The sequence below is a fragment of the Struthio camelus genome, chromosome 1 (genome assembly GCF_040807025.1).
Source record: "Struthio camelus isolate bStrCam1 chromosome 1, bStrCam1.hap1, whole genome shotgun sequence".
NCBI lineage: Eukaryota > Metazoa > Chordata > Aves > Struthioniformes > Struthionidae > Struthio > Struthio camelus.
Window position 1 is genome coordinate 205,662,936 of NC_090942.1, and position 25,986 is coordinate 205,688,921.

The 25,986-nt window shown below is 37.7% G+C and overlaps 1 protein-coding gene across 3 annotated transcripts in view; it reads right to left on the minus strand.

Annotated features, from left to right (window-relative positions):
* Window positions 1–5,104: 5,104 nt before the first annotated feature.
* CUL5 (cullin 5) overlaps window positions 5,105–25,986 on the minus strand; it is a 35,932-nt gene continuing 15,050 nt past the window's right edge. For 2 of the 3 annotated variants that reach the window (XM_068930333.1, XM_068930332.1), the window contains 14 exons: window positions 25,474–25,619; window positions 25,317–25,397; window positions 24,038–24,131; window positions 20,603–20,733; window positions 19,734–19,841; window positions 19,024–19,088; window positions 15,378–15,510; window positions 14,701–14,832; window positions 13,911–14,034; window positions 13,003–13,178; window positions 12,721–12,882; window positions 11,916–12,034; window positions 10,514–10,637; window positions 5,105–8,801 (listed from right to left, as the gene is read on the minus strand). In XM_068930333.1, the coding sequence (XP_068786434.1) occupies window positions 8,607–8,801; window positions 10,514–10,637; window positions 11,916–12,034; window positions 12,721–12,882; window positions 13,003–13,178; window positions 13,911–14,034; window positions 14,701–14,832; window positions 15,378–15,510; window positions 19,024–19,088; window positions 19,734–19,841; window positions 20,603–20,733; window positions 24,038–24,131; window positions 25,317–25,397; window positions 25,474–25,619 (1,790 nt within the window). In that variant the 3' untranslated portion in view covers window positions 5,105–8,606. Of the gene's footprint in view, window positions 8,802–10,513; window positions 10,638–11,915; window positions 12,035–12,289; window positions 12,346–12,720; window positions 12,883–13,002; window positions 13,179–13,910; window positions 14,035–14,700; window positions 14,833–15,377; window positions 15,511–19,023; window positions 19,089–19,733; window positions 19,842–20,602; window positions 20,734–24,037; window positions 24,132–25,316; window positions 25,398–25,473; window positions 25,620–25,986 lie in introns of those variants that run through there. The other variant, XM_068930334.1, reaches the window with a different exon arrangement.

Below are 25,986 nucleotides of genomic sequence, written 5' to 3' on the forward strand. Positions count from 1 at the left end.
GAGCGTGAGCAGCGGGCCCCGCGGCCGCGCCCTCCCCACCCCCCCACCCCACCCCCACCCCGCCGCCCTCCCGCGCCCTCAAGTCAACAAAATAACCAAAACACAGATACACGGGAAATTCTCTCCCTACGTAACCCTCGTCTGAAGGCGGTTACGAGGTCTGTGGGGATGCAGGCGCTTGTGTATTCCGGAGCCGGCGGCACCTTGCGCCTATCTGGGCCTCACAGTGCAGCCTCCCGCCCTGTAGGCAGGGGCCAGCGAGGCAGCTCCTGAGGCACCTGAACCTCCTCCCGGGCACAGCCGTCCCGAAACGTTACCTCAGGCTTCAGCCCCGCCCGAGGAACGTCTAGGCAGCTGCGCTTACAACAAGCTTGGCCTCCCCTTGCCCTCAGGTCACTCTCCGGACCAGCTCCCCGGGCTCCATCTCTCATCTTACGCTCCCCCCCTTCACGCTCTCCGCGTCCAGATCTGCGTTTCCCAGTCAAGGCCCGTATCGAGTCCCTACAGCTGTCCCCCCGTCCGTCCTTCCCACGCACAGAGCTACGCCAGCAAGAGCCTGGCCCTTCCCCGTCCTGGGGGAACAACATGGCGCGCGTGTGCTCTGCAGCCTCCTCGGGTTTGTCTGCGGGAGCAAAACACCTCAGAATTATTACGGTACCTTTTAAGCTCTCCCTCCGAGGGAGCCAGCACCCTGCTGCCACAGTACCCCAGGCTGCCTGCTGCCTTCCCTGGGGCTGTCTCTGCAGTCAGGTAAGGCGGCGTTTCCTTGCAGCCTGCCTCCCTCAGGACGTGACCACGAGCTGGAACAAAAACCAAGATACATCCTTTGGGTATCTGGAGAGCAACAGCATCTCAGCAGCTTGTTGTCCAGTCACTATCTTGAGTGGTTTTTCCTTTATTATTTTCCCTTTACATTGTAAAATTAACCTTCATCAAAATTGCTTTAGTTCATTTTTCTATTCTACATCTCATTATTTTTCCCTTTGAGATAGGGTTTCCCCTGCTATCCCTCTGCTCTAAAAGGCAAAACACTGTTTACTTTCTGTGTGTGTCAAAAGACTCTCTGAACTAAAGGTAAGGGATCAGTTGGGACCCACACAGACAAGGGATGCAGGTGTAGCCTTGCTTCCTTGGCTCTTGGTAGATGGCGTTTTGAGAGTCTGATGAACCTAATCCAGACCTTTGATTCAGAGACAAAGTTTTCAGCTGAAAAACAGAGATAACGAAGGGACTAACAAATATTGACTCAGGAAGAACTGAAGTTTTTACCCTGAGAATTTATGAGTACCATCAAGTAAAGACACGAAAAAAACTCACTTGGATATTTTTCCATAAATGACTAATGCTAATCATACGTCAAAAAGTTTCCAGCTCTCATTAACTTCACCTTTATTACTATTTGCCTGCAGCATAAGGCCCTTTTTCTGGGATGCAGCCTTGTAATGCACCAGGTTCATTATGACCTCAGTAAGAAATGCCCTCAGACTCCATAAGATATTGATTAAAATATCATTTATTGGAACTAACCCTAGGAGGAAAAAGAGGATTGTATAGATAATCTTGCATCCCTTCAGATGCTGGGAAGCCCGAGCTGTGCAGCACCGGACAGTCCTCCAGTCAGGTCACAGCATGCGGTGCAGGTCCCATCTGTGGAGAAGTTCCCCAAACTTTTGGTCTTTAGAGCTCTTACAGGATTTTCTTAGAAGAAAACAAAGCTATCCATCATTTCTATTCTCAAGCAAAAGCATGGTCAGGTGAGAACGTGCTGCTTAGCTTCCAGATGAAGCCGAGGACAGGCAGGTGGTGCCATTGCTGGTGCCGAGTGGGAGCTGCTCCCAGGCTCCTCGTTGCGATCGGCCGGTGAAGGCCATCCTGGGCCAGAGACACGCGCAGCCTTGCACGGCCTGAAGCCCAGCTGTACGTGCCATGCAGGCCTGCGCAGGCCCGTGTTTATCTCTTACCTGCATCGTGAACTTTTCAATGTACCACCATCTTCTGGTTGGGATCACTACAAGCCCACGTTGCTGGAATATTACTATCATATCATACAAAGCATCATTTACCTAGCCTAAAGGGTAAGCACGTTTTTCAGATAATTTATCAGTTTTCTGCAACATAAGTGTTAACTCTGTTAGAATTCAGAAGATACAACATAGCACTATACTAAAATTATTTAACTGCTCTGCAACTCATAAAGTAAGTCTCCAACAAGAAGACAGATACTGTTGAAATAACGTTAGTTTAAAAGATAGTGTTGAGCTGCATACGAATTCTAGCGCATAGAGAAACAAACTAAAGAAAAAATACAACGTCCCCCACGGTGAATAAAATCAGTGAGTTGACGCATTTCAGGATACAGAGCTCCTAATGCAATATCCAACAACACGAAGTCTGTTAATCGGTCAGACTAAAGGCCCATCTATGCCAGTGTTCCCTCATGCACACGCACATGCGCACGTGAACTATGGAGCAGCCCTCCTCCCTGAGGTGCAGGCTGCACCTTCCCCCTCACCTGCCTTTGGGGGCTCTTTGCCTGAGCCCCGCCCAGGCTGCAGGACATCCTTTCCCACCTCCTCCTAGACCTGGCCAAGTGGGCCAGTCCCACCACCAGCAGGAGCAAGTGTAACCAGGAGAGGGGAAGAAATCCCTTTGACTACGGGAACTGTTTCCGGTCCCATGTCTCTGGGCAGACCACCAGTTGGCCATTGCCTCCTCGGGTAGCTTCAGGTGGGCACTGACAGGGCTCCTCTGCTAGGTGCTCCCCTACCTTGATATTTTTGGTCCCTTGACCCTCACATACCTTCCTTTTCTTCCCCCAATCAATTACCAGTAGTTTTTTTTTTTTATTTCATTTTTTCCATTTCTTCTTTTGCCCTTTTCTTGTCTGGGAGGGCTTTAAGATTTTGTAGGGTAACTCAAATTTAGGAGAGCTCAGAAAAAAGGAGTGTTCAAAAGGGACTGTAGCAAAAGAATAGCACCCTGTATTACCACTTCTTGAGGTTGAGCAGAAGAGCCTGGCCACTTTCTGTGGTTGATTCTCTTTTAATCTCCCCAGCATCCACTTTTATTGTTTTATGGATGTTTTGTCATTAATATCTGTTCATGAACCTGTTATTCATGCATTTATCTAACCATTTTTGAACTGGCTTGTCACCTGTGATCTGCACTCACAATCTCCCATGGAAACAAATACTAGATGTTCACTTTCCATTGTACAAAGTCTTATTTTAGCTGTTTTAAACCAATTTTTGCTAACCAAGTAGCCCCTAGTGCTGATATTATAGGATCCAGTGAAAATAGTTCTGCCTTATTCTCTGCCTTTATGCTTCTGTAAACCTCAAGTCATTGCCACATCTGCCTTCTCTCTGAACTGAAGTCCTAGCTTCCTCCAGCTTCCTGGTAACTTAGCTTCCTTGGTACCATCTGATGGCAAACCTCGTCAAAAGCTTTTGGAAAACTCAAGTACGTGTCCCTTCATTCCCTGTGCTTACTGCACCTCCTACGGTATGCCAGCAGGCTTGGCAGGATTTTCCTTTAGAGAAGCTATGATGGCTCTTTCTCAACAGACTGTTTATTCATGTGATTTTATGTCATCAGTGATCTTATTCTTCATCACAAGTGGAAGTCATATGCATTAGCCTGTAGTTCCCAGGCTGCCCTCTAGAGCCTTGTTTGTGGCAACCCACGGCACACGATAGGTGACACACCTTGGCCAGCAGTTTGGTTTCACATCTAATTCCCTTCAGAAGCAATGGCTGAATGTCACGTGGTGGACTTATGTCAGGTGGACTTTTTTTAACATCTAGGTTACCCCTTCAGTGCAATACTTCCAGCCTATTTCCCTCAACTTGATCTAATCTCTGACTACCTGCTATGAAAAACGCTATGAATTTCCTTAATGCCTTCAGCAATGTAAAATCAATGCAAAGAACGAACTGAGCTTCTCTGCTACAGCTTTATCATCTTCAAGTGCCCCTTTTGCATTTTTGCCATCAAGCAGTCCCCCCCACTTTTGATGCGTTAAAAAAACAAAAGTCCCCCTACCCCTCCCCCCAACAAGTAGCTTGAGCAGCCTTTGCCAGGACCTCTTCAAAATCCTTTCCAGCTCACATTTGACCTGCTACGGTCTATAGGCTTTCCTAACACCTTTAGGTCACTGATTCCACCTAAACTGTGAGCACTTTAAGCTGATAGAAACTGAAACAGCTAAGTAACTCCTGTGATAACTAGTTTATTTCTATAGGACAGCTTTACATCGAAGACCGTGGCTGTGAAAGACTATACTTTGCCCTAACAGTGAAAAGAAGTTGGAGAAGTGAGCGCAGTGTGCTGTGTAGATTCTGTTTACAAGAAATGCCAATCTGAAAATTGCCATGCACACTGAAGAGTCACTCAAAAATAATATTTATTCCATAGAAATAATTCTAACCTTTGCATACACCAGAAAGCACGAAACACTGAGTTTATTTGCTGCACAAACAGAAAAAAAAAAAAAGAGTTGAAATGTAAGAATTTTCACATGAAAAAGCAAGGACAGTCAAAGAGTCATTCCAGCAGAAGTACTCCTTTGGGCAACCAACAAGTACTACACCCTTTTTTGTTTACTGCAGGATTAGCAACCTGAAGCTCGCAATGATCTGCATAATCTGGTGACAATGTCAGTAATTTTCAGCAACACTCAGATTTCAAAGACAAACATATCATGAGATTCAGCAGTCCAAGTGTGTCCCAATAAGCTTTAAAGAGATATAGCCATTTTTTAAAAAAGGCTATAAACAATAATTTTAGGCACCTCTTAGTCACTTTTGGCAGGTCAGGCTCAGATAAATTTTGAAATATTACAACCCATCTTTAAAAATAATTTAGAAGATGGAATAGCTCTACATAAATCATTAAGTACTTGAAAATCCTAAGAAGTCTGTCCTTTTTTTTTTTTTTTTTTTTTTTTTTTAATATCCTGATCAGAATAAACTTCAGGTTCAGGACTTGGAATCAGGCAAATTTCATACTATAGTATGTTTCAGAATATAATATCTAGATGAGTACTTGAATTCAGTTTAAAATCTTTGTAGGGGAAGACACCAAAATACCTTGCTAAAATGAGTAGTCTTTTATATTACATTTTTATTTTGCAAGAAAATAAATTATACAACTTAAAAAATAAAATTCAAAAATTAAGCAGTACATCAAAATAGTTCAGCTGGACTGCCATACAGAAACTACCACCATTCAAAATTGTACAGCATTATCATCTTGGTAGTGGCACACATTCAAAATTGTAAATACCATACGTAGATAGATATTACAACTCAGGAACTCAAGTTTGCTCAACACTCCAGACTACATATAGTGTCTATGACAGGAAAGCTTTCGTGTATTGTTTATTTCACAAATATGACCTCAAAGAATTACAAAGATAGCATCCCAGTCATTTAGATGAAAATAGAAAACAGTTTGAGTTTAAGATAGCAAATCTTTCTGTAAAACTATCAAATCTTTTGCCAATTGTGTTTTTAAAATTTGCACTTTATAGGACAATGGCATCCCAATGCAAATAAATGTAACACGTGAACATTCAAAACATTTATATTAAGTTTAAAAAGGTGAAAACAAGAAGTCACATTTTGTTTTGGAAATGCAATTGCATCATAGTCATAACGAATGAAAGGTAGATGAGTAAGAATAGAAGCTAGGGACATCAACTGTGGAAAGAGGAAAATGGAAGACTTCAGAATTGAAACTGAGATCCTCATCAAGTTGTTGGGACAGAGAAAGATTAACAGTATTTCTTAATTAAACCCATGAAGAGTGATTTTCCCCACCTCCTCTACAATAAGTTGTATTTCATAGCTATTCACCGTGGCAGTGTGTGTGGCAACATGTTTTTCAGATGCAGCACCTCTTTAAGCTAGGTCTTTGGACATATATATTCATAGCTAAAAATTGCAGCTTTAAAAGTGCGTTGTTGCCATATTGCAATTGAAGAATAGATCATTTTTATTTAGATCTGAACTCCACTCTCCCCCACAGAACAGTTTACCCCAGGCATCTCCCTGTGCCCCAGATGATACTATTTTTAAGTGCTTATTGGTGAAAGTGACCTGACAAAGGACGCTAAATGTGTTTCTGCATCTTTAACAAATTTGCTGGTGTGATTCTGATTTAATTGAAAAACAAAAACAAATCAAAAATCCAACAACCCACATCCATATCCAGTATATGTTTACAGAAAAATGACCATGTTATAGGCACATTACCCATTATATTTTCGCATCCCAGGTGCTGAAAAGTATATAGATAACATTTAGGTTATATTTTTATATGTATTAGTTGGAGGGGAAAACGCAGCTAACTAGCTTGTAGCAATCTATTGCTGTCTGCATACACTCAGACTTCTAAAACAGTCGTATCTGAAATACGGTCTCAAACTTCTCTCTCAAATTAAATCAATGGCTTTGGAATGAGTATTCCCCCCTTTCCAGTCACTTGTATGTGACAATTTCAAATCCGTTATTCTCTGATTATGGGATGGAAACTCTTTATGTTGTAAAGAATGCACTCAAGACACTCTTTAGACTTTAGAGTTCTGGGCTCTCAATTTTACCCTAATTATCCCAAGTGAGGCTTTATTACTTTTAATGTAAGTTACAAATACTGGAAATCTTGTAGCACAAAGTTCGTATTAGAATTTTGACTTCTAATTTATAATATTCAAATAGTTTTTATTGGTTAAATACACAGAGCAGCACTTGCTTTGGATTATGAATAGCAACACCATAGGGCTAACCAAAGATGCAATATTTTTAAACAGCATCCACTTCTGAGTATCAACAAAAGCATATAATATAAGCTATGGGATTTCAATTAATTTTAATTTGCCTGGTCTCAATTTCTCTCCATCTCTTGTTCATGAAACTCTCACTCCTGCAAATTTCTTATTCTAGAAGTATGCACTGTTCTCAGGCAGTCACACTGGCACTTACATTAGTAATAGAGCATGCAGCCTGTTTAAGGGGGCAAACAGCCGTCTTTGTAGTCTGCTTTAAACCACTCTTGTTTTACACTTTACAACAGTCACGTGAAAAGAAAACTCCTCCTCTTATTTACTGGGAGGTTTTACTTTTCGAGTAAAGTTAACTGCATCCTCTTCCCCCTTTCAATCATCAAAAGAGATGAGATCTTTAGATGTTGTACTTGAATTGGTAAATTAAATAAAAAAAATTGCACAGTTACCTGTGACATTTATTGAGTATTCATACAAAACTGAGTAAAGCTCAACTTACCTTTTGTCCCAAGACAGGCACTCTGCTCCAGTGATTCATGTTATCAGTCCAGTACATGCTGGGACATTTCAGAGTACCAGAGAGTCAGGCATTGCCAAAAGACTACTTAAGATGATTGAAAAAAGAAGAGGTAATATTAAAAATGTTGAAATTCCTGATGTGTATTTGGCACTCTCTCTGCGTATACTAAACAAAGTGTGTTTCCCCTTAACTTTTACAATTTTCTTACAGCTGTCGTTCCCATTTCTTGCCAGTTTCAAAGTAAAAAGTAGAGGGTTTGTTTCTCCATATAAAGATGCTGACTTTCAAGCAACAAAACAGTCAAATTTGATTAACTTTACAGGTATATATATAAAGTTACCAATGAGGAATTAATACAGGGATCTTCAAGTATTACTTACTTTCTGGGGGAGTTGTGCATCAATTACTGTTTAATGCATTCAGATTTATGTAGTCGTACTTAAATATTTGGAATACAAATATTAAATGTACAAGGACATACACTTAATATTTCTGTTCACTATAACAGACCCACCCATGAAAACTGTTTTTAGAGTGAAGTATCATTCAAGAATGCTTCATCTCTTCAAAAAGATTGTAGCAAGTCATCTGTCCAAATAAGATAACAAATAATGTATATCCATTTGTTTACAGCAAACAATATAAAAACAATGATCTCCTGCTTAGGGGAAAATATCACCCACAAGTTGGAATTACTCTTATGTCACTTGTGTGTCAATTATTAAAATACAGTTACTAGATTGAAGCACTGCTCTAGCCAACAGGTTTTAACTGTAACAAATACATATCAGTTGTGAGGCATGTGTATGTGTCTCTCAAATGTTATTACATAAAAAGGATCAAAGGTGGACAGTACATTACTCTGTTGATCCAAAACACAAAAGTGAAAGTGCTACCTCTAGTCCTAATCGCATTTTAAAAAACAAAACAAAACTAATAGCAGTTCCTCAGTGCATGAATATTTGAGTATTTTCTTCCTTGTGCAAGTACTGGTCATCTAAAAACCCAAACCTGTATTCTTCCTGGTGGGTGTAAATCAAATCTACTTTAGAAAGTTCACAATGGGCTCTTCATGAATGCAAGTTTCCCACAAAACAGCATGCTGTTAAAAGTGTGCAACATGAAGGGAATGCCATCATGCTAGCTGAATGAGATTGGCAAAATATAGTCCTCTTTAAGGTAAGGCAGGGATTTTAATACGTAACGAAAGTCAAAACAAGTCCTTCTGCAGCACAAACTGTTGCAGCTGTCTGTCCAAGCACCCTTCCATTTATATTCTCAGCATCTTACAGAGTCCTCAAATTATGCCATATATATGAAGGTGTTGATATCCGACTCATCTCTTCTAATATATTTGTGCTCTATAAGCCATTCAATTTGCTCTTTTATCATTTTCTTCTGTGGCAAGAACATGTTTTTCAATATTTCTACCAGTTCAGTCTGAAGCTGAGCATTAGTAATTTTCTTCCGCATTTTCATTATTTGGATAATAGCCTCCTGGTGGGGCACAAAAAAGGAAAAAAAAGTAATAAATAAATATATATATTTATACATACACATACACTTTTGAAATATCTGATGGAAGTGACAAAGGGAACACAGCATTAATAGGGGGCTCCTTGCAAGGCAAGACAGCAAAAAGTTTAAAAATTTTTCTCAGAAATCCAATAGAAAAATTAGCTTGCCATCAGGTAGTATCAATACAACATGACATAGCAAATGCTGTGCATAAAACAGGCTACAATTAAAACAAGAGAGGTCCAATTTCTGCTCTTGCTTACACATTTCTAAAAATGAGGGCCATCTGAACCCACTCGGGGGGAAGAATACCCCAAACCCACTGTAAATACGATGCTTTACCTTTGTGAATTACAACCAGTTGCCCATGGTAAGGTACCATCTTAAAACTTTAAACATCAGAATAAAACAGTATAAAGATTGCTTGGGAGTTTCTATTCTCCCCAGTCTTATAACACAAGAAAGAATAAAAAACTAAAGCCAGAAACGTTGGAAACATGCAATAAGAACACCTTGTACGTGCAAGGCCACAGCATAGAGTTCATCATCTCATAAGCTGTGGCCAAGAACTTGGCAAAACTCAAGCCAGGGAAAACAGTGTGGCAAAGGTTAATTTAGGGTACCTCAAAAAGCACTCTTGAAATTATAAATCCATGTAGTATAACAGAGCTTTGAATTTGAACGTGTCAGTTAATTAGGTACAAAGTCACATTCTGTTGCTACATTTCTTAGCCTAAGTAGTTACTAAACCATTTTTACAAAGATGTTGATAAACAAAGTAACAGATTGAAGCATTGACATGATGCAAAAGAAATGGATGACTCCAGTCACCAACTTTTGAAGATGAATCTGCAGTTAAATCTTCTATCTAAATGCGAATTAAGTCGCTAAAATCTAACATTTATTCACTCTATTAGCAGAGGTCACCGTCTACAGGGGAATACCGTGTGAAATGCAACAGTAACATCAGCATGGAACTCGGAGGGAGTTCTCCTTTGGTAAGTGCAACCAGGCACTGATCCTGCTTGAAGGATGGCCAAGCTGCTAAGTCAGGCAGTACAGTTTGCAATGTGACTGGCCTGAAATGTAATCTTAGTGATCAGAAAAGATCTGCAATTTGAAGAGAAGCTTGGAGTTTGAGACTGCATTGCAGGTGATACCTCCGATGGCCAAACCAGTTGTTCAGAACCATCAGCTCAAAAACTTTACATGAGCATTGTCACCAAAGAAGGACATTAATCACAAAACAGGAAGTTGCAGTTTTTACATCTAGGATGTACTTATAAACTTTCCCTATAAAGGGAAGGCTTCTCAAAAAGTTATACTGCTTTTACTGAAGCGTGACTCCCACCTCGAAATATTCTATTCTCTTCACACAGAGCAGTCAAAGATCTCAAGATCAGTAATACTGTTTGTTCATTTTTGTGTCTCAAGTAAGTCAACTTAACCATCTGCTGCCACCCACTAACGGTTATGCCTTCACTTCCTTAGTAACCGTTTCCTCCTCTTTACAAATTATAATTTGTTATATCAGAAGACCGCTATCTACAAGTGTGTATGCACATACACAGTCTGGTATCTGCAAAGGATCCCAAGCATTCATCAGCTTTCAAATGTGGACAGTATGCAATAGCAATAACCTAAGAAAGGAATTAGGGTTAATTTTATATTCCCCTGTCAGTTTTACTTGCCTGGGTTCGCAATATTCTTAGCTGGACTATTCCTTCATTCTCCTCTTCTCGCATCCTCTCTGTCGTAAGTTGCAATCGACCAATCAAATTTATCTTGCCCCTTTTCTGAACTTTAGCGTTTTTTCTGAAAAAGTTGCATTGTATAAAAATAAGCCAAAACCACATTTTCAATTAAGAAATTCCCATTAAACTTGCATTAAAACAGCACTGAGTACCATCTTATATCAGGTATTTATAGGCTATTAGTAGTGCAGCAGCAAAGTAGTTGGCTGGTAAATCCCAACACAATGGCAATTTCTCCCACCAACAAAAAGCAAACACACTAGCATTTTAAACATCCATTAGCTGAAACTGACAGCGTTCAAAATCAAAGAGTAACCCAGTAATCTTTTAAAGAATAAATTTCTGGAGAAACATATTTCAGTTTAATTATATAAAACTGGGGTTCTGTAAAGGAGTTTTTACAAGTAATGTCAGGAAATAGGACTAGTTCATTTTTCAATCACAAGAAATGGCTATCATAAAAACAAGAGAAAAAACAGATATTGTAACAAATATAGCAGAAAGCTTTGGCATTCTTCACCCACAGATTTGCTGTATAGCCTGTCTCTTCTGTCATGTCCTGTCATCATTACCCAAAGCTTATCCTGACAAGAAGAAAGAATATCATGGGCTCTGGGCAAGAAACTGTGCACCAGGAGCAGCAGATTTGGCACCTCTCTCCACAGATCCAGATGTCCAATCGCTAGTAAGAATGAGGCCCAGAATCTGAGGTTAATAGCAAGGAGCCAGTTCTAATCACAGCTATTCACAATAAAGAGAGGCAAAATCAAAGTAAAATATGCTAAACTGTATATATCATTAGGATGTTCTCTCTCTATAGTATTTTATGTTCTGAAGGATTTCAGAGCACCAGGAAGAGTACTGCAGTTCTCACTGAAATAAAGATGTGCCTCTCTGGTCAAAAATCACAGCGACAAGCCACCATAATATTAAGGAATTTCACTTCCTGTTTAAACTTATCACTCTGCTTTTGAAATAGCTGAGGGGATGGAAATACCAATACAGCAACAGTGTTCTTCCTATATCAAATCTCATAGGCTCATTAGTAAGAGCAAGATAGCAAAGTCTCAAGTTTTGCACCTCATCCATACACGTTTAAGAAATTTAACTCCACAGAAATCAGAATCATAGAAACACTCATCTGAAGGGCCCCCTGGATGTCATCTAGTCCAACCACCTACTTGAAGCACAACACAACCAAGACTCAGGTGAGAATCAGAGTAGCCAAGGGTTTGTCTAGCTGAATCTTGAAAATTTCCATAGATGAAGGTTAACTTAAAGTGAATTCCTTTAATTCCAAAATAGCACATGTTATTTTCATTTTCAAACATCATCTTACATTAAACTGAACTCCTGGTTCACCGAGAAGAGGGTTCCTTCTGTAAAGTCTTTGGGTGAATTGACTTGAGGTTCATACAATAAAACCTGACGTTTCAGCTTTGGAAATGCTACAAGAGACTACAGAGAAAAGGGGGGAAAAAAGAATGAAAATAAAACACCAGACTTTCTGAATGGAAACAACAACTATTTGAGAACATAGTTCACTGCTACGTGGACTGTAGCGAGGTTACTGCATAGTCTTGTTTGGAGCTGCTGGAGCGCAACATGAAGATACCAGTAAAAGCACAGAGGGGACCCAGTTTACCACATTTCTTTTTGAAATAAGTTAGCATAAATAAGATCATATAAAAGTAGCAAAACGCATGAACTCACATCTAAAGAGGTAACTTGTGGTGTTAAGTCTGCTTTACTTGACTCGTCTCATTATTCTTAATCAAAAGATAGAGCAAACAAGTTATTTTTTAAACAACATACATTTAGCAGGTACCACTGAGTTCCCAGAATTAGACCAGTCCCACGCCACAAACCACAATCATAACTGTGTGCTTTAGGCAGTATTTGGTCAGAAAGATCTTGCTGTTTCCAAAAGCTAAGTTAGGTAATTCTGGGAAGAGAGAACACATTTAATGTAGAGGCTGTATGTGCTTAACAGTAGTGCAAGGAGCCAGCATTACAACTGATTAATTAGTAGGAAAGGTGTTCACGCTTCAGTTTCAGAGAGTTATCTGATAGCACTTTAAGAATATTAATCCAGTATTTCAGAGTACAAAAAAAAAAAATTGTTTCAAGAGAAAGGGAAATACCCATAAAGTCCTCCTAAGTTCTGCATCAGGAAGTTCAGTTGCCAGTTTAAGATTTTCAAAGCTGATCTTCTCTCTGGGTCTTTGGTTCCATGCAAACAGCACAGCTAGCTGAAATGTTGTTACCTCCAAGTCATACTGGCCAACCTCATTCTTAAAAGTTATCTGTGCATAGAAACACACAATTTTGCTTATAAGCCTTTCTGGAACACAAGCTTTCTTGCTGTTATAAAGACATGGAAAGTACAGACTTTAAAACAGACATACTAAAAACTATAAACTTACAATTCCATTGGACATGAGGTGATGCCAGTGCAGTTTTCTACCACTGTGATTCTTTTTATAAAACTCCTCAACTTCTGGGATGAGATCTTCTAATTCCGTGGGCAGTGAGACAAAGACTTTTTCAGAACTTCGAGACCAGGCACCAGCGTTTAAAATTTTAATATTCACAGAGTCAGCTGTAAGACAATTTGGGATCATATGACCCTCCAGGCATAACAGATAAACAAATGCATTTTTTCTACTTTAAATGACAAAGGACTGAATCTTCAGAAAGCAGCAGACATTAGCCTACTCTATTTATGCACTGCTGGCTGTCTGCCAGCAATATCAACTGAAATCTCAGCTATTTTGCTGGTGTCTGCAGAGCTCCCTAAGCCCTGATGCTACTTTATTGCTGCTGCTTGCATGCACTGTTCAAGAGGTTTTTCCAGCAGTGGAAAAACCTAAACGTTCCCCAGCCTCTCTCATCAGTGAAATTTAATCTCAGATACACGACTTGAAGTCTTAACAGCGTGCATCCAGCTTTCCTGCTGGTAGGTAAACGAGGAGCACAGCGTGAAGCGCTCACGAAGAATGATGAGGGCATAAAAATAAGGCAGTAATTAAGGCATTTACCCGGTTAAGGATCAAGCCTCTGCTTGGAATTTAGCTACAAGAGCAGGGAGTTTATATCTCCAAGACTACTCACGAGGGGAAAATGAATAACTTAGTGATATAGCTCAAGTGTCAATTGTAAGAGGAAACAGAGTCTACCCAGAATACAGACACTTCAAACCTAATGGTAACAAAGCCCTGAAGACTACGTTCAACTTGGTACCAATTTTTAACTCAAAGCTCAACAAAATTATTATTATTATTTTTTTAAAATCAAGAGAAATGAAAAATAGCAAATCATTTGAAAATAATACCTGGTAGAGCAAGTTTATTGTTTTTGTGCATTTCTTTGAAGGCCTGGTTCAAGTCTTCAGATACTTTGATATCCTGGAACATTCTAGCCAACTTATTTACATAGTCTGCTGGCATACCTACTTCCTGCAAAAATAAACAAGATATAGAACTATAACAGAGACATCTAAGAACAAAAACCTTTAGTTTTAAAATAATAAAGTCAAAAAAATTAACAATAGCAGCAAAGTAGATAGATATCATCAATTTATAATAACAAACCTCAACGCGGTAACAAGTTTTTTTTGCATGGATTACAAGTAGTTACCCTTAAGGACATATGATGATTCTCTAAAAGAAATCCAGGTGCTTAAGAACATATGTAAACACTACAGAACAAACGAATTCTGAGATTTGAGGGAATGTTTATGGCATGCAAATCATACTCTAATTTACATAAAATTTCAATTAGTCCCATCACAAGTCTCAAATGTATTTACACACCTAAAAAACAAATCAAATGCATTGTGGTTATTTGCACATAGTTATCTGAAGGTTTGAAATATTCCGTATGTGAAATAGCTTTTAAAGTCTATAACTAGCACTATTAGAGCCAACATTTCTCTTAGAAAAGAGCTAAACTGTTTTACTTTCTGAAAGTTTTGCAATAATAAGGAAGCATAAAATGGCATAAGCAGCCTTTAATTTAAAATAGAACTTGCCTAAGCAAGAAGGATATTTAAGTTCAGGAGTAAGAATTAATACTGCAAACAATGGGAACAAGCAAATAAAGCAAAACATCAGGCTACTTACTCTGAGCCATTCCACCATGTTCTCCTCAATTTCACTGTCAGCTGATATATCTAATATCAGACGTCTTGTTAAGTGAGCTTTGTGATACCGCATGAACACATCTTTATTCTGTACATATTTAAGTACCAAAAGCTGTCAAAAGATGTAGAATTCAATATATTTGTTTGAATTGTTAATCAGACAATTCTTTCCACGCTGATCTAGTAACACTATGGACTATGAAGTAAAAAAGACTACCTGAGATTGCCTTAAAAGGAACCATCGTATGATATCACAGGTATCAGCTATAAATATTTTATAATATTGTATCTCCAATTTTTTTTTCCCTTTGTCAACCATGGAGGAGTCTCTCTTAAATCAGAGGGCATTAAAACAATGGTATGTAAAAATCTCCTATATCATTTTCTAGACTAGAATGCATGACGTGTAGTTACTGTAATAAGCTACACAGCTTGATATCGGCAATAAATCAGCATATTAATTTTGTGAACTCACAACACAGACCTGAAACACTGCAAGGTTTACAATGTATATACACACACACTTCACCACATAACAATTTTTCCCCCATTTTTACACTCTGAATAACTGGTTTTCAAGATTAAGGCCCGCTTCCAGAAATACGACAGCCAAATTTATTCTTCAGAACAATTAAGAAGTAGAAGGCAAGAACATACCACTTCTTTAAGCTTTGCTTCAATTTCTTCAGAGGTTAGTTTTTTGCTTAGTGGTGTTTTTCTTAGCAACATATCACAGTAATTAGCAAGAAGCTCAGGGCATTTGGATTCAGGCTGTGTTTTCAATCCAACACTAAATAAAAGAATAACAACGTATCTTCAGTCTGAAGAGAATCCTGCTATACTGGAATTGTCACACTGTTAACAAGACAGAACACCACCCTTTCCCCATCCACGTGGCAAGAATCTTAGTAATGAATTCATACCCTTGTTAGATTAAGGGAAAGTTAAGGACAATTCCCTTCTCTTCTTCAAATAGTAAATACTACCAACCATTTTCAGACATCTACAGCTTGATCATTTTAACTGCTTTTAATTTTAGAGCTCTTAACTACGTAGGATTACTTTCAAACTGTAGTTTGAAACACGAGAGACAAAACACCCCAACTAAGTATTGCTTAGTAATAAGTATAGAAATAAGTAAAGAATTACCAAATACTGGAGTGAAATCTGTTTCGCTCACCTTGTCAGCATCCCCTGCTGACAACTCTCAGGAAGCAACCTCATGCACTGCATTTTACAGATGGCAAAGCCAGACATATATATCAGGCAGCAGTGAGATCAAATTATTTTACAGTAGGTGGAAACAGCAGGATGACAGTTTAAAGATTAAAAAGAGATCAACATTGAACGAGAGATGCTACAGTAGTCATACTGCAGTCCTTTGAAATGTGCACAACGAGCACAAAGTGGCATTCTGAACCTCTCTCTAGGCTGCTGAATTAACTAGTGCCAGGGACTAATCCCTAGCCATAAAGTCATGTAGTACCAACTCGATTACTAGGCTTGAATTGTTAGGGCCAGCTCTCTAACAGATTCTCTTGGACAGATCTACTTGAATGGACCCAACACAGAGACAGTTGTGCAAGCTAACAGGTAAGCCACGGACGTGCTCAGGAATCCAGCACTCATGTTCATTCTCTCACCCTGTCTCATCAGCTAGCACAGATGACGCTAAAACTCTTCAGATAACTCATCCTTTCTAGTTCATAAAGTAGCTTGTAAGCTGGTGTCTGTTGTCTTCCTTAAGGCTATCTGAAGTAAAAGTAGACCAACAGTCTTTTGGCAATTACAAGACAAATCCTACTTATCCAACTTGCTCTTTTGTATTTCTGAACGGGTGTCTTCAGGGTCCTGAGAGCACCCAAAAAATGATCAAATTCCATATTCTTAAGCTAAACTTAATGGAACAAGCTAGGCAGGATAAAGTTTCAGTTCAATTAAAAACAGACTGCACAAGTAGGTAACTCAAAGAAGCTTGGGAAGAAGAATAAACAGAAGACTACCACCATCATGATGGTGGGAAAGAGAGAAAATTCAGCTGGGGGCCAGGAAGGAGCAAAACTCAAAAACCTAAAACACATTATTAGACAGATTAAGTTTCCAAGGAGTGAAACACAATTATACTGAAGCATTGGCTTGGATACTCCCACAGGAAATTAAAACATTACCCAAGACCTCGAATGAAGGAAAATAACCTTCTCTACCCTGCCTATGACTGAACAAAGAATACAAAGCAGGGATAGACCTTTGTGAAGGTGTTCCTCCAATAACATGAGGGCAGCAAGGCTAACCCCCATCCAGGCTTCACTCGTATCAACAAATGGCGTAGAGAATCATTTTAATTGGTTCAACTCTCTTATAAGAAAACATATCTATTTTATCTGAGGCTCTTGGAGAACTTAGACTGGCTTACCACAGATTGCACAGTTGTACATACTATGTTGATATTCCATAAAATAGAGAACGTACCCTGAACCCAGCCTACTGCCTACAAAATTTAATTTTATAAATAATAATCCTAGAAAATGAATTCATAGCATCTCTGAAACTCAGGTTGGCTGTTTCCTCAGAAGTCTCAAGGATAAAAACCATAGCAACTTTATCACATAACTCATGCCCTAACCAACATGAAACCATTTTAAACCTAGTGGTAGCTGCCTGATCATCAGCTGCAACTTTCACCAGCAATTTTAGTCTGGAACTGATGCACTGTTACTGGAATTTGTTCTGGCCATAAGTCATATCTATTATTAAATTAATGCATCTACAGTAAATTCCCAACAGATATTGCACCTCATATTATTCCATTCTTATGTCTTCACCTTATTTGCTGCATCTTTTACTCTGTCACAGAATCAAACATGAGGCAAATAAGAGTATCCAGTCATAAAGCAACAGATGACAACTCATTCTTCTTCTTTCATCACATAATAAAAATGTTTTTGTCAAAAGAAGTATTTGTTTTCCTATCTCGGCGGACTGAAAATATTTAGTACTTGTTCACTGTTGTAGGTAAAATCATTCCCCCCCTACCCCCCCACCCCCCCAAAATTACAGATTGGCGATTGCATTGTATCTATAATCCAAGGTGGAAAGAGTTTCACTGCTAATGCAATGTTCAACAGCAGATTCTCCATGATTATTTAAATGGCATTTTCATTGAAGATAGCAAAACAAAACAACTAATTCCACTAGCTGAAGATCTACCAACACATTACTTGTTCACATCTTCTGTGTGGGAAAGCATTCAGGGAACAAATGCAGAAATAATTCAACTTTCTAATAGGCCTCTGGTACATTGGACAGGCCACAGCACATGTTATTTTGTGTCCAGAGTGAAGCATCCATCGGTTAGAGCCCCAGTATGCAGCAGCGGGACAGCCTGACTGACTTTTCCCAAGCAGCCACTGTCTCTTTCAGTCTAACTGTTTTTTCACATCTTTCGCCTTCTGTGTTGTTGTTCTTCATGAAAGGTGTAGAAATTTGAGTCACACCCCCTTCAGCCAATTCCAATATAATCTGACAAACTGGTTTAGAAGTTCTTGGGAGGGGAAGCTGACAGCCCAACCACATAAGCTTTGTTTCTGTGGTTAGTCAGACCACAAATTACACATAAGCAATCCCAACTACATACAGATTCCTACTCAAGTGACACATCACATGATAAAATTAACAGTTTTAATTAACTGACTGCTACCTCCTCTTGGCTGAGTTATCAAAGCAGCTACTGTAAGCATGCTGCTTTTTATTTTTTTGGAGTGAAAAGTCACACAAATTAACTTAATCTTCTATTGAAAGCTATTTAAATTAATCCAGTTGATCCTGCACTGAAGCAGAATTGTTACGCCCACAAAGGTCACTCACAGCTCACACCAGAGGTGGCAGCAGACAGCTGGGAGTTGGTAACATCTTAATCAAGCTCAGTTGTTCCCAGAGATCACAGTCTCATTTTTTCCCAGGACTTTTTTATTGAAGTTTCGGCAGAGTTACACTGCTCAGTTATTTGGAAACAATAATTCTGGCAGGTGTTATTAAGTTAGCTAACAAAGTGACTCATTATTATAAAAGTAATAGATCCCAACTACAACAAATACATTTGAGTTTGCATAGGCTACATTTTTGACCTGCTGTCATGGGAAGGGTGCCTTAACAGAATTTCACAAGCAATGACAAATTGCATTATGCAAGGAGTTCAAAGCACTTTTAAATATACTGCGTTATTTTTTAAAGAGACATTTAAAAACGGAAGCTTGATCTTTAACAATTCAAAAAACTGATTCACATTGAAGTTTATAAGACCTACCCCTTTTGCTTCAGTGGCAGTTCAAGTTTAAATATTGTAGCATCATTCACAACTGCTTTGTATGCCTAAGAAAAAGAATTACAAATTATTAGTGCTTCATTCAACTTCTCTCTTCAAAGTATGAAAATATAGAGGTTTCATTTCCCTTTTTTAGATGACTGTAACATAACACTGCATTACAAATTCATTTACTTCATTTATTAGCCCAAAGCTTATGGATTTGATTTTCAGCATAAGAGTTCAGATCCTATGACTCAATTTTCCATTAACTGATGCTTTACATTTCCATCCTTTCCATTAACATACTACTCTCCTTTAAGCAACAACTTTGGAAGGGACTGCTTGGAACGCACTGTGTATCTGAAGTCATGGTATTTACACCTAGATATACAGTAAATCCTGAACACAAATCTATTGTTGAATTGGACAATAAAACTTGAGCTGCTCAACATGAAGATAGTCTTCTGAGGTGCTGCACAGCATTACAAATCTGAAAACAAACGCAGCTTTACAAATTACTACAATGCAAATTAAAACAAGAGGCTATCAATTGGTAGTAAGTTTTATTCATGTTTTAGTCCATATATTTACCAGAATAAAAGCGGTTCCCAAATTTAAAAGACTACCGTAAACAAGGATTTCAGAGATATCGTAATATGAATTTCCACAATTCTTAAAAAGCTGAAAACAAAAGGTCAGCAGAACCGTACCTTATCTCTTGCAGTAAGAAATCTCGGATCGTCTTGGAAAGCTTCTTTAACCAACTTACTAAATCGATTAAATAATGTAAGCAATTGCTCTACATATTTCTCAGAATCCTAAAGTTAGAGGCAAGAATGAAACAAATAATAAATAATAATAAAAAGAGTAATTAAAAAAAAGAGGCTTCATAGCAGTTAGTGTGAGCTTACATACCAATCTCAAACCTGCGATAAGATAGCTATGCAAGTTTAGGACACTACGAACGAACGTTTTAACTTTATCCTCTGTACTGAAGAGCTTTACAACGCTCAAGTCTCAACACAGACTTTCAGTAGAGCTTTCTACATAAAAAAAAATAGCACACGTGAGCTTTCAAAAATTGTATAACTGCAAAACGAAAAAAAGTTTAAGGACCAATAAAAGGCACTTCTTCACTGGTGCAGATACTCAGTCCTTCTAGACCCAGAGGGAAAGATGATAAAAAGCTGAAAAGGAACAGTAGGGAAAAAAAAAAACCTTCATGAATTTCCACACTGAATAATCATTCTTAGATTGAAAACAAAGCTTCAACTTCATCAAGAAGTTAAAACTGAGTAAATTAATTAAGCCCTTTTAATTAAGGTACTAACATAATACTATCACAGAAGTATCCCATGCATTTAATTTATAAGCTTCTCTATTACAAAGTGGATTCACTTTTTGAAGCAACACAATTGAAGATATATGGAAGAAAACCTCTTCTTTGGACTTTTCAAATTTTGATAGCTGGAAAGTTTTATGTTTAAATTTCAAAAAAAATATTTAAGTTCGCATGTGATATGTCCCCTAAATAAATCTAACATTTGTACAAAGCTTTTTTTTTAAGCAATACACTTACAGTAGTAATAGTTTCAGCAGCTGCTACCATATCTGCAAGTCCAGCACTAACAATATGTTCTTCCAAGTCTTTTAACATGGGCTCTATTCCGTTCGGAACTTTATCCATCAATGAAAACATTAAATGCAACTCTGAAAGATACAAATACTGATAAAGCCACCAGTCAAAGACCCATGTACAAACAAAAACTAAACAAAGAAAAAACCCACTGCATTTCCAGTAAGGACATCTCAAGTGGGACATAAAATATGTAAGGAACAAATAATCCAATTTATGCCTTTATAAGAAGAATGTTTTGAAGATTTAAATATGGTTGCACAAGGAAATTCTTCTGAAAGGAAGACGTACTTATTGTAGGATATTACTTGTTTATGCATATAATATTATAAGCTTGAAAAAAGAAGTCAATGGCAATTGCATTAAGTACAATTGCCTCAACAACCCTGGCAAAAATGAATCTCTGAGTTGGAAGCCTATGAGAGTTTATGTATGATATCACACATATTCAAGATTTTTCTTTTAAGACTAAAACTGAACAGATCTTTCCCTGTGAATTTTACAATACCGTCTACAATATTTCGTTTTAATTTAAAGCACGCCAAATTCTAATGTTACCATAACTGATTAAAGTAAATAGTGTATTTTTCTTTATGTTTTCCCCAAAAATTCTCCCGAAAGTTACCAGTTTAACAACTATAAAGACTGATATAGTTTATTCATCTACATTTTGGGAAGGTATTTCAACACCAAGAAAAAAGAGTGCTGAAATATCAGTACTCATCTCTGCAAGACTGGTCATATAGGAACACCTGGATTAAGGCCACCAGATTACTTTAGAGAGACCACACAGATTCAGACTAAAGTTAGCTAATAACTTTTCTTAATGAAGTAGAACAAACTGATCACGGCCTCTGTTTCTTCTTTTTTTTTTTTTTTGATAGGAAAAAAAAAAAGGATACATCTGCTTTGTTTCTCAGTGGTACATCTACAGTGAAAGGGGACAAAAGCCAGAGATCCTGTCTTATCGCTTTCGCCTCTGCAGTAATTCTGTCCACAACATCACCACAGAAGATGAAGTTTATGCTAGTGAATTCTGTATCCCAACAACTGTTGCAGGACCAAATGGAAAAAAAAACAACATACAGGGAGGACAAAATCCTCTTACAGTGTAAGAGCGCAAATGAAAAAATGAAAACTACCAATAGTCTTGAAGGAAAACTTGCAGTGCAACTACAGATAACCCATAATGGGCTACACAATAGCATTTCAGAAACTAGAAAAAATTTGGAGTCAGAAGTACACCAGCAACTTCTTAGTGCACTTTAGGTATACTGTAAGTGATGAAGCACTGTTTTACACGTAAAAGTTCAAAAAGCTCCCTCAACTTTACTGTACATTATATACTAGAAGGTACAATAGCTGTTTCTGAAAGCTACTGATGGCATGAATAATCCAGGGAAGAAAAGAAAAAAGAAAAAAAAAAAAAACTAGTGACTTCTCCTAATAAGCTTCCCTAAAACTGTAGGAACCTGAAAAAAACAGATTCTTCAAAGACAGATGTCAAGTCAAAACAAGGAACATTTCACTGAAGTTCTCTCAGAAAACATTATGAAATTGAAAGGTAAAGAAATCCATATCCATGTCATAGATGTTTGGGAAATTTAACAATTTTCACTTCATACTTATACAAGCTAATTTACTTTTTATTTCTGTTGTGAATTTCAAGAATGAAATTTAGGCCTCACATCCCCAATACTGCAGGCAAACAAAAATGTACTTAGCTAATTCCGATGAGTGTCTGCAAGTTATGACATCTTTGATAGCTTTTAGGTAGAAAACGTTATGCTTTCGTTCATCTGTAGGGCATGTGAGTATTAAATACTTTTTGTAACTGGACGTTTTACAGTAGTACTCAGTCAAAAAAAGCCATCACCACCACCAACCAAAAAAACAAAAAAACAAAACAAGAAAATCCCAGCTCTTTTATGTCAGCTGCTTTACGATAAAGAAAAAAAACCCGTAAAACTCCTTGGAACAATTAATGTTAAAGACTCATGCACAAGCGAAGTACAACAGAGGATACCATCATGTGTATTCAAGCAGAGGATACTATCGGATCTATACATTATGTAGTTGCAGTCTCTAAATAAATCTTCAACCATTCCCCACATGCATCCTTCATTATAACATTTTAGATAGAACAGATAAGCAAAGAAAAAAAAAAAGATTGGAAGAATGTGAGCATCTCTTTATAGATCAAATATAAACAGTAACATTTCAAAACCAACCAACAGCACGGGGGCAGAGGTAACCACGAGGAAAGAGAGGACTTCAGTTTCTGAAGAAAGATGCTTTGGATGCTATAGATGAACTCTTCTGAAGCTCTGCATTTGTATAAGCCTCCTGTACTCTTATGAAGGCTGAAACCTATACTCATACAAAGTTTGGTGGCTTTCTAGATTTAGCTCTGGACTAATGCCAGAAATCATGCTTCTAGATAAACAGATGAGCATGACATAGTTTTGAGGTCAAATATTTTCTGAAATCCTAGCTTTAGAAGTACACTTTCTAGGTGTTTGAAAGCCATAAATTCCAATTTTCACATTCATATAGAAATGAAAACTTCACACAGACGATATTAATAATCAAATCATCGGCTGCAGGATACTGAGCCTTCAAAAAATAATTATACTATTCCTGTTCCCCCCATCTCCCTACTTGAATTACGACATTTTAATGACTTATCTAGTTTGGCTTACCATACAGGACCAGCGCAAGATTTCTGAACCACACTAACCTCTCAGTTTCTAGGAACAAAGTGACAAAGCCTTCTGAAAACCTTAAAAAGGTAGGCAATATTAAGTTTCAATACTCAGTCGCATACTGATTATATAACCAGATGGAAAAGACTTGCAGAGATATTTTTTATTCATTGACCTATGGGTCCTGCACCAGTAATCAGAATAGAAAAAAAGTCTCTCTGCTTTTCAGAAAAATATCTTGGAAAGTGATGCTTCACTTTTTTTTGGAGGGGAGTAAGGGGAGAAAGAAAACGGTAGGTGTTTGTGTCTGACCAACACAAGTAAGAAGTGACATATATGCAACATTTATCAACCACTGATTTTAGGAAAACAAACTGTAGGAAAAAGAAAGAAAAATGGAGCATAAAATATTCTTTTCTTTCAAGAAAGATGAGAGTTATCCAGTCATTCCAAGTACGGCACTGTGGTATAGATTTCAGAAGTGATATAAAAAAAGATACTAACCAATGATGGTCATTTCTGTGGGATAAAATGGCTCATAAGCAGTAATATTTTAGCTATGAAACACTGCCAGCATCTATTAGGAACAGTAATTTGATACATCTACCAACAAATCTATTTTTATGCAGTTGATGCTCAGTTCATCCTGCACCATTCTTGAAGCTTCACTTACTTTCTGTTTCATTTCGTTTGATCATGCCTTGGCATTCAGCTAAAATAGTCTCTTTAAAAGATGTCACCAGAGCATTGACGCAGCACTCCATTAGCTGAAATGTATTAAACACAGAATTAGCTCATTTAGCCATCTGAACTCCAAAGTTTGTTCTCTCTCAAGCTTGCTGTCACACAAGATCTAGCCTGTTCTCATCAACTATGCGGTATAAAACAATTAATGCTGATAAAGCTATACTTGATTCATAAAATTGTAGTTAGAAGAAAATCTATACAGCTAGTCATACTTCTTTAAAATGTGTGGTAATTTAAATCTTTAAAATGGGTTAGTAAACGTGGTAAACTCTACCAAACCGGTAATCAGCTTAATGTTTCTGTAGCCTCTTTTTGTCAAGGGAGCTATCGCTTTTGGAACATTAACTACCCTACTTAGTTTCCAAGTATATATTCAAGAGCTAAGAATAGTTCTCATTCCAGCATACCCTGTTTGGACCAGGCTCATTGGCTTGAACAGGACACTAAGGCTACATCTAGCACAGGAACTGCTTGTACAGGTCAGAACCATCTTTCTTTTGTCAGTCCATTTACACAGGTTACAATTTATAATTGTGCAGAGTGAATAATTTACAACTTCACACAACACATAAAACAAATACTAATCAACTACAGTCAGTTCAGATTTAGAGGTATTTATTTAAAATAACACGTGTTTTGAATTAACTCCAGCATAGACAATTGTGAACTACTCACTGAAGTTAATCTTCTTCCAATCTGAACTGAATAAAATATTGCTCATGGGGGGAGGAGGGGTAAGGGAGGAATCTTCTATACTAAATGGCCATGTTTCAGTCTAGGAAAGGGGAAATCTAGAACTGTTCTAATGAAATTTCCATTTCTCCTTCTGATTGCAATAACCAATAACTCTTTCAGATATTCTAAATCAGTACCAAGAAACTCTTTACCTACTAGATTGGCCTATAAATCTTACCTGACTCAAAATGAAAGAATAAAAATCCACCCAAATAAAATCTGCCCTTAAAGCTGAACTTTCAATCTGCTTTTACAATAAAAAAATCTGTAGAAATTTTAAGTTGCCGGATTGGAAAGTAACACAGACTTTTGCGGAAAAAACATAGTGGATGGTTTAAAAACATCAAACAAATACAGTTTCATATCAATTTACTGCCACCAAATAATACTGTAGCACAGAAAATGATCAAAACTACATAGCTTTTTTGCACTGCAAATACATAGCATTTTTTCTACATTAGTATACTTACTGCTTCTACAGAGTTACATTCACGCCTTGTTTCTAAATATCGTAGTGCTCTTTTCTCTTCTTCTTTTAGTTTAGCATCTGCCTGTGCAAAAGTAGAACAGCAATCATTTTAAGTACTAATACTTGCAGAACAAAATTCTGACAGTATTTTTACTTACATATTTCATATAATTCTGTACACCATTTTGTTGTAAATAAGAAGGAGCTTGTGTTCTATAAAATCTCTCTGTTGAATCCAAATATGCCTTTTCAAAGTTATCCCGATAAATCTGAAGTTTATCTTCAGGATTAGAACAAAGGTTAACTGCAAAGAGAAAGTCCAAACTTACTCTCAAGTCTTGGAAACTATGTGGCTAATAAGCAAATCTCTCTCACTAAAGCGAGTTTTGTATTGAAAGACTGCCTTGAGCAATTTGAAATATCCTACAAATGTACTCTGAAACAAAAAAACTATCCAATATTGGCCATTCTTTGCTCCAAAAAGATTTCAGATTAACTACAGTAACGTGGAAAGAATTGCGTACACATCTCCAGAGTTTTAGAAGTTCAAACTTGGTAGCCAAACATACACAATCAAATACAGTTGCAAAAGTGGAAAGTTAAAAAAAAGTGCTCAGTATAATACTTAAAGTAAAAGCATCTCCATTTCACTGAGCAATGCAGTTTTCTTA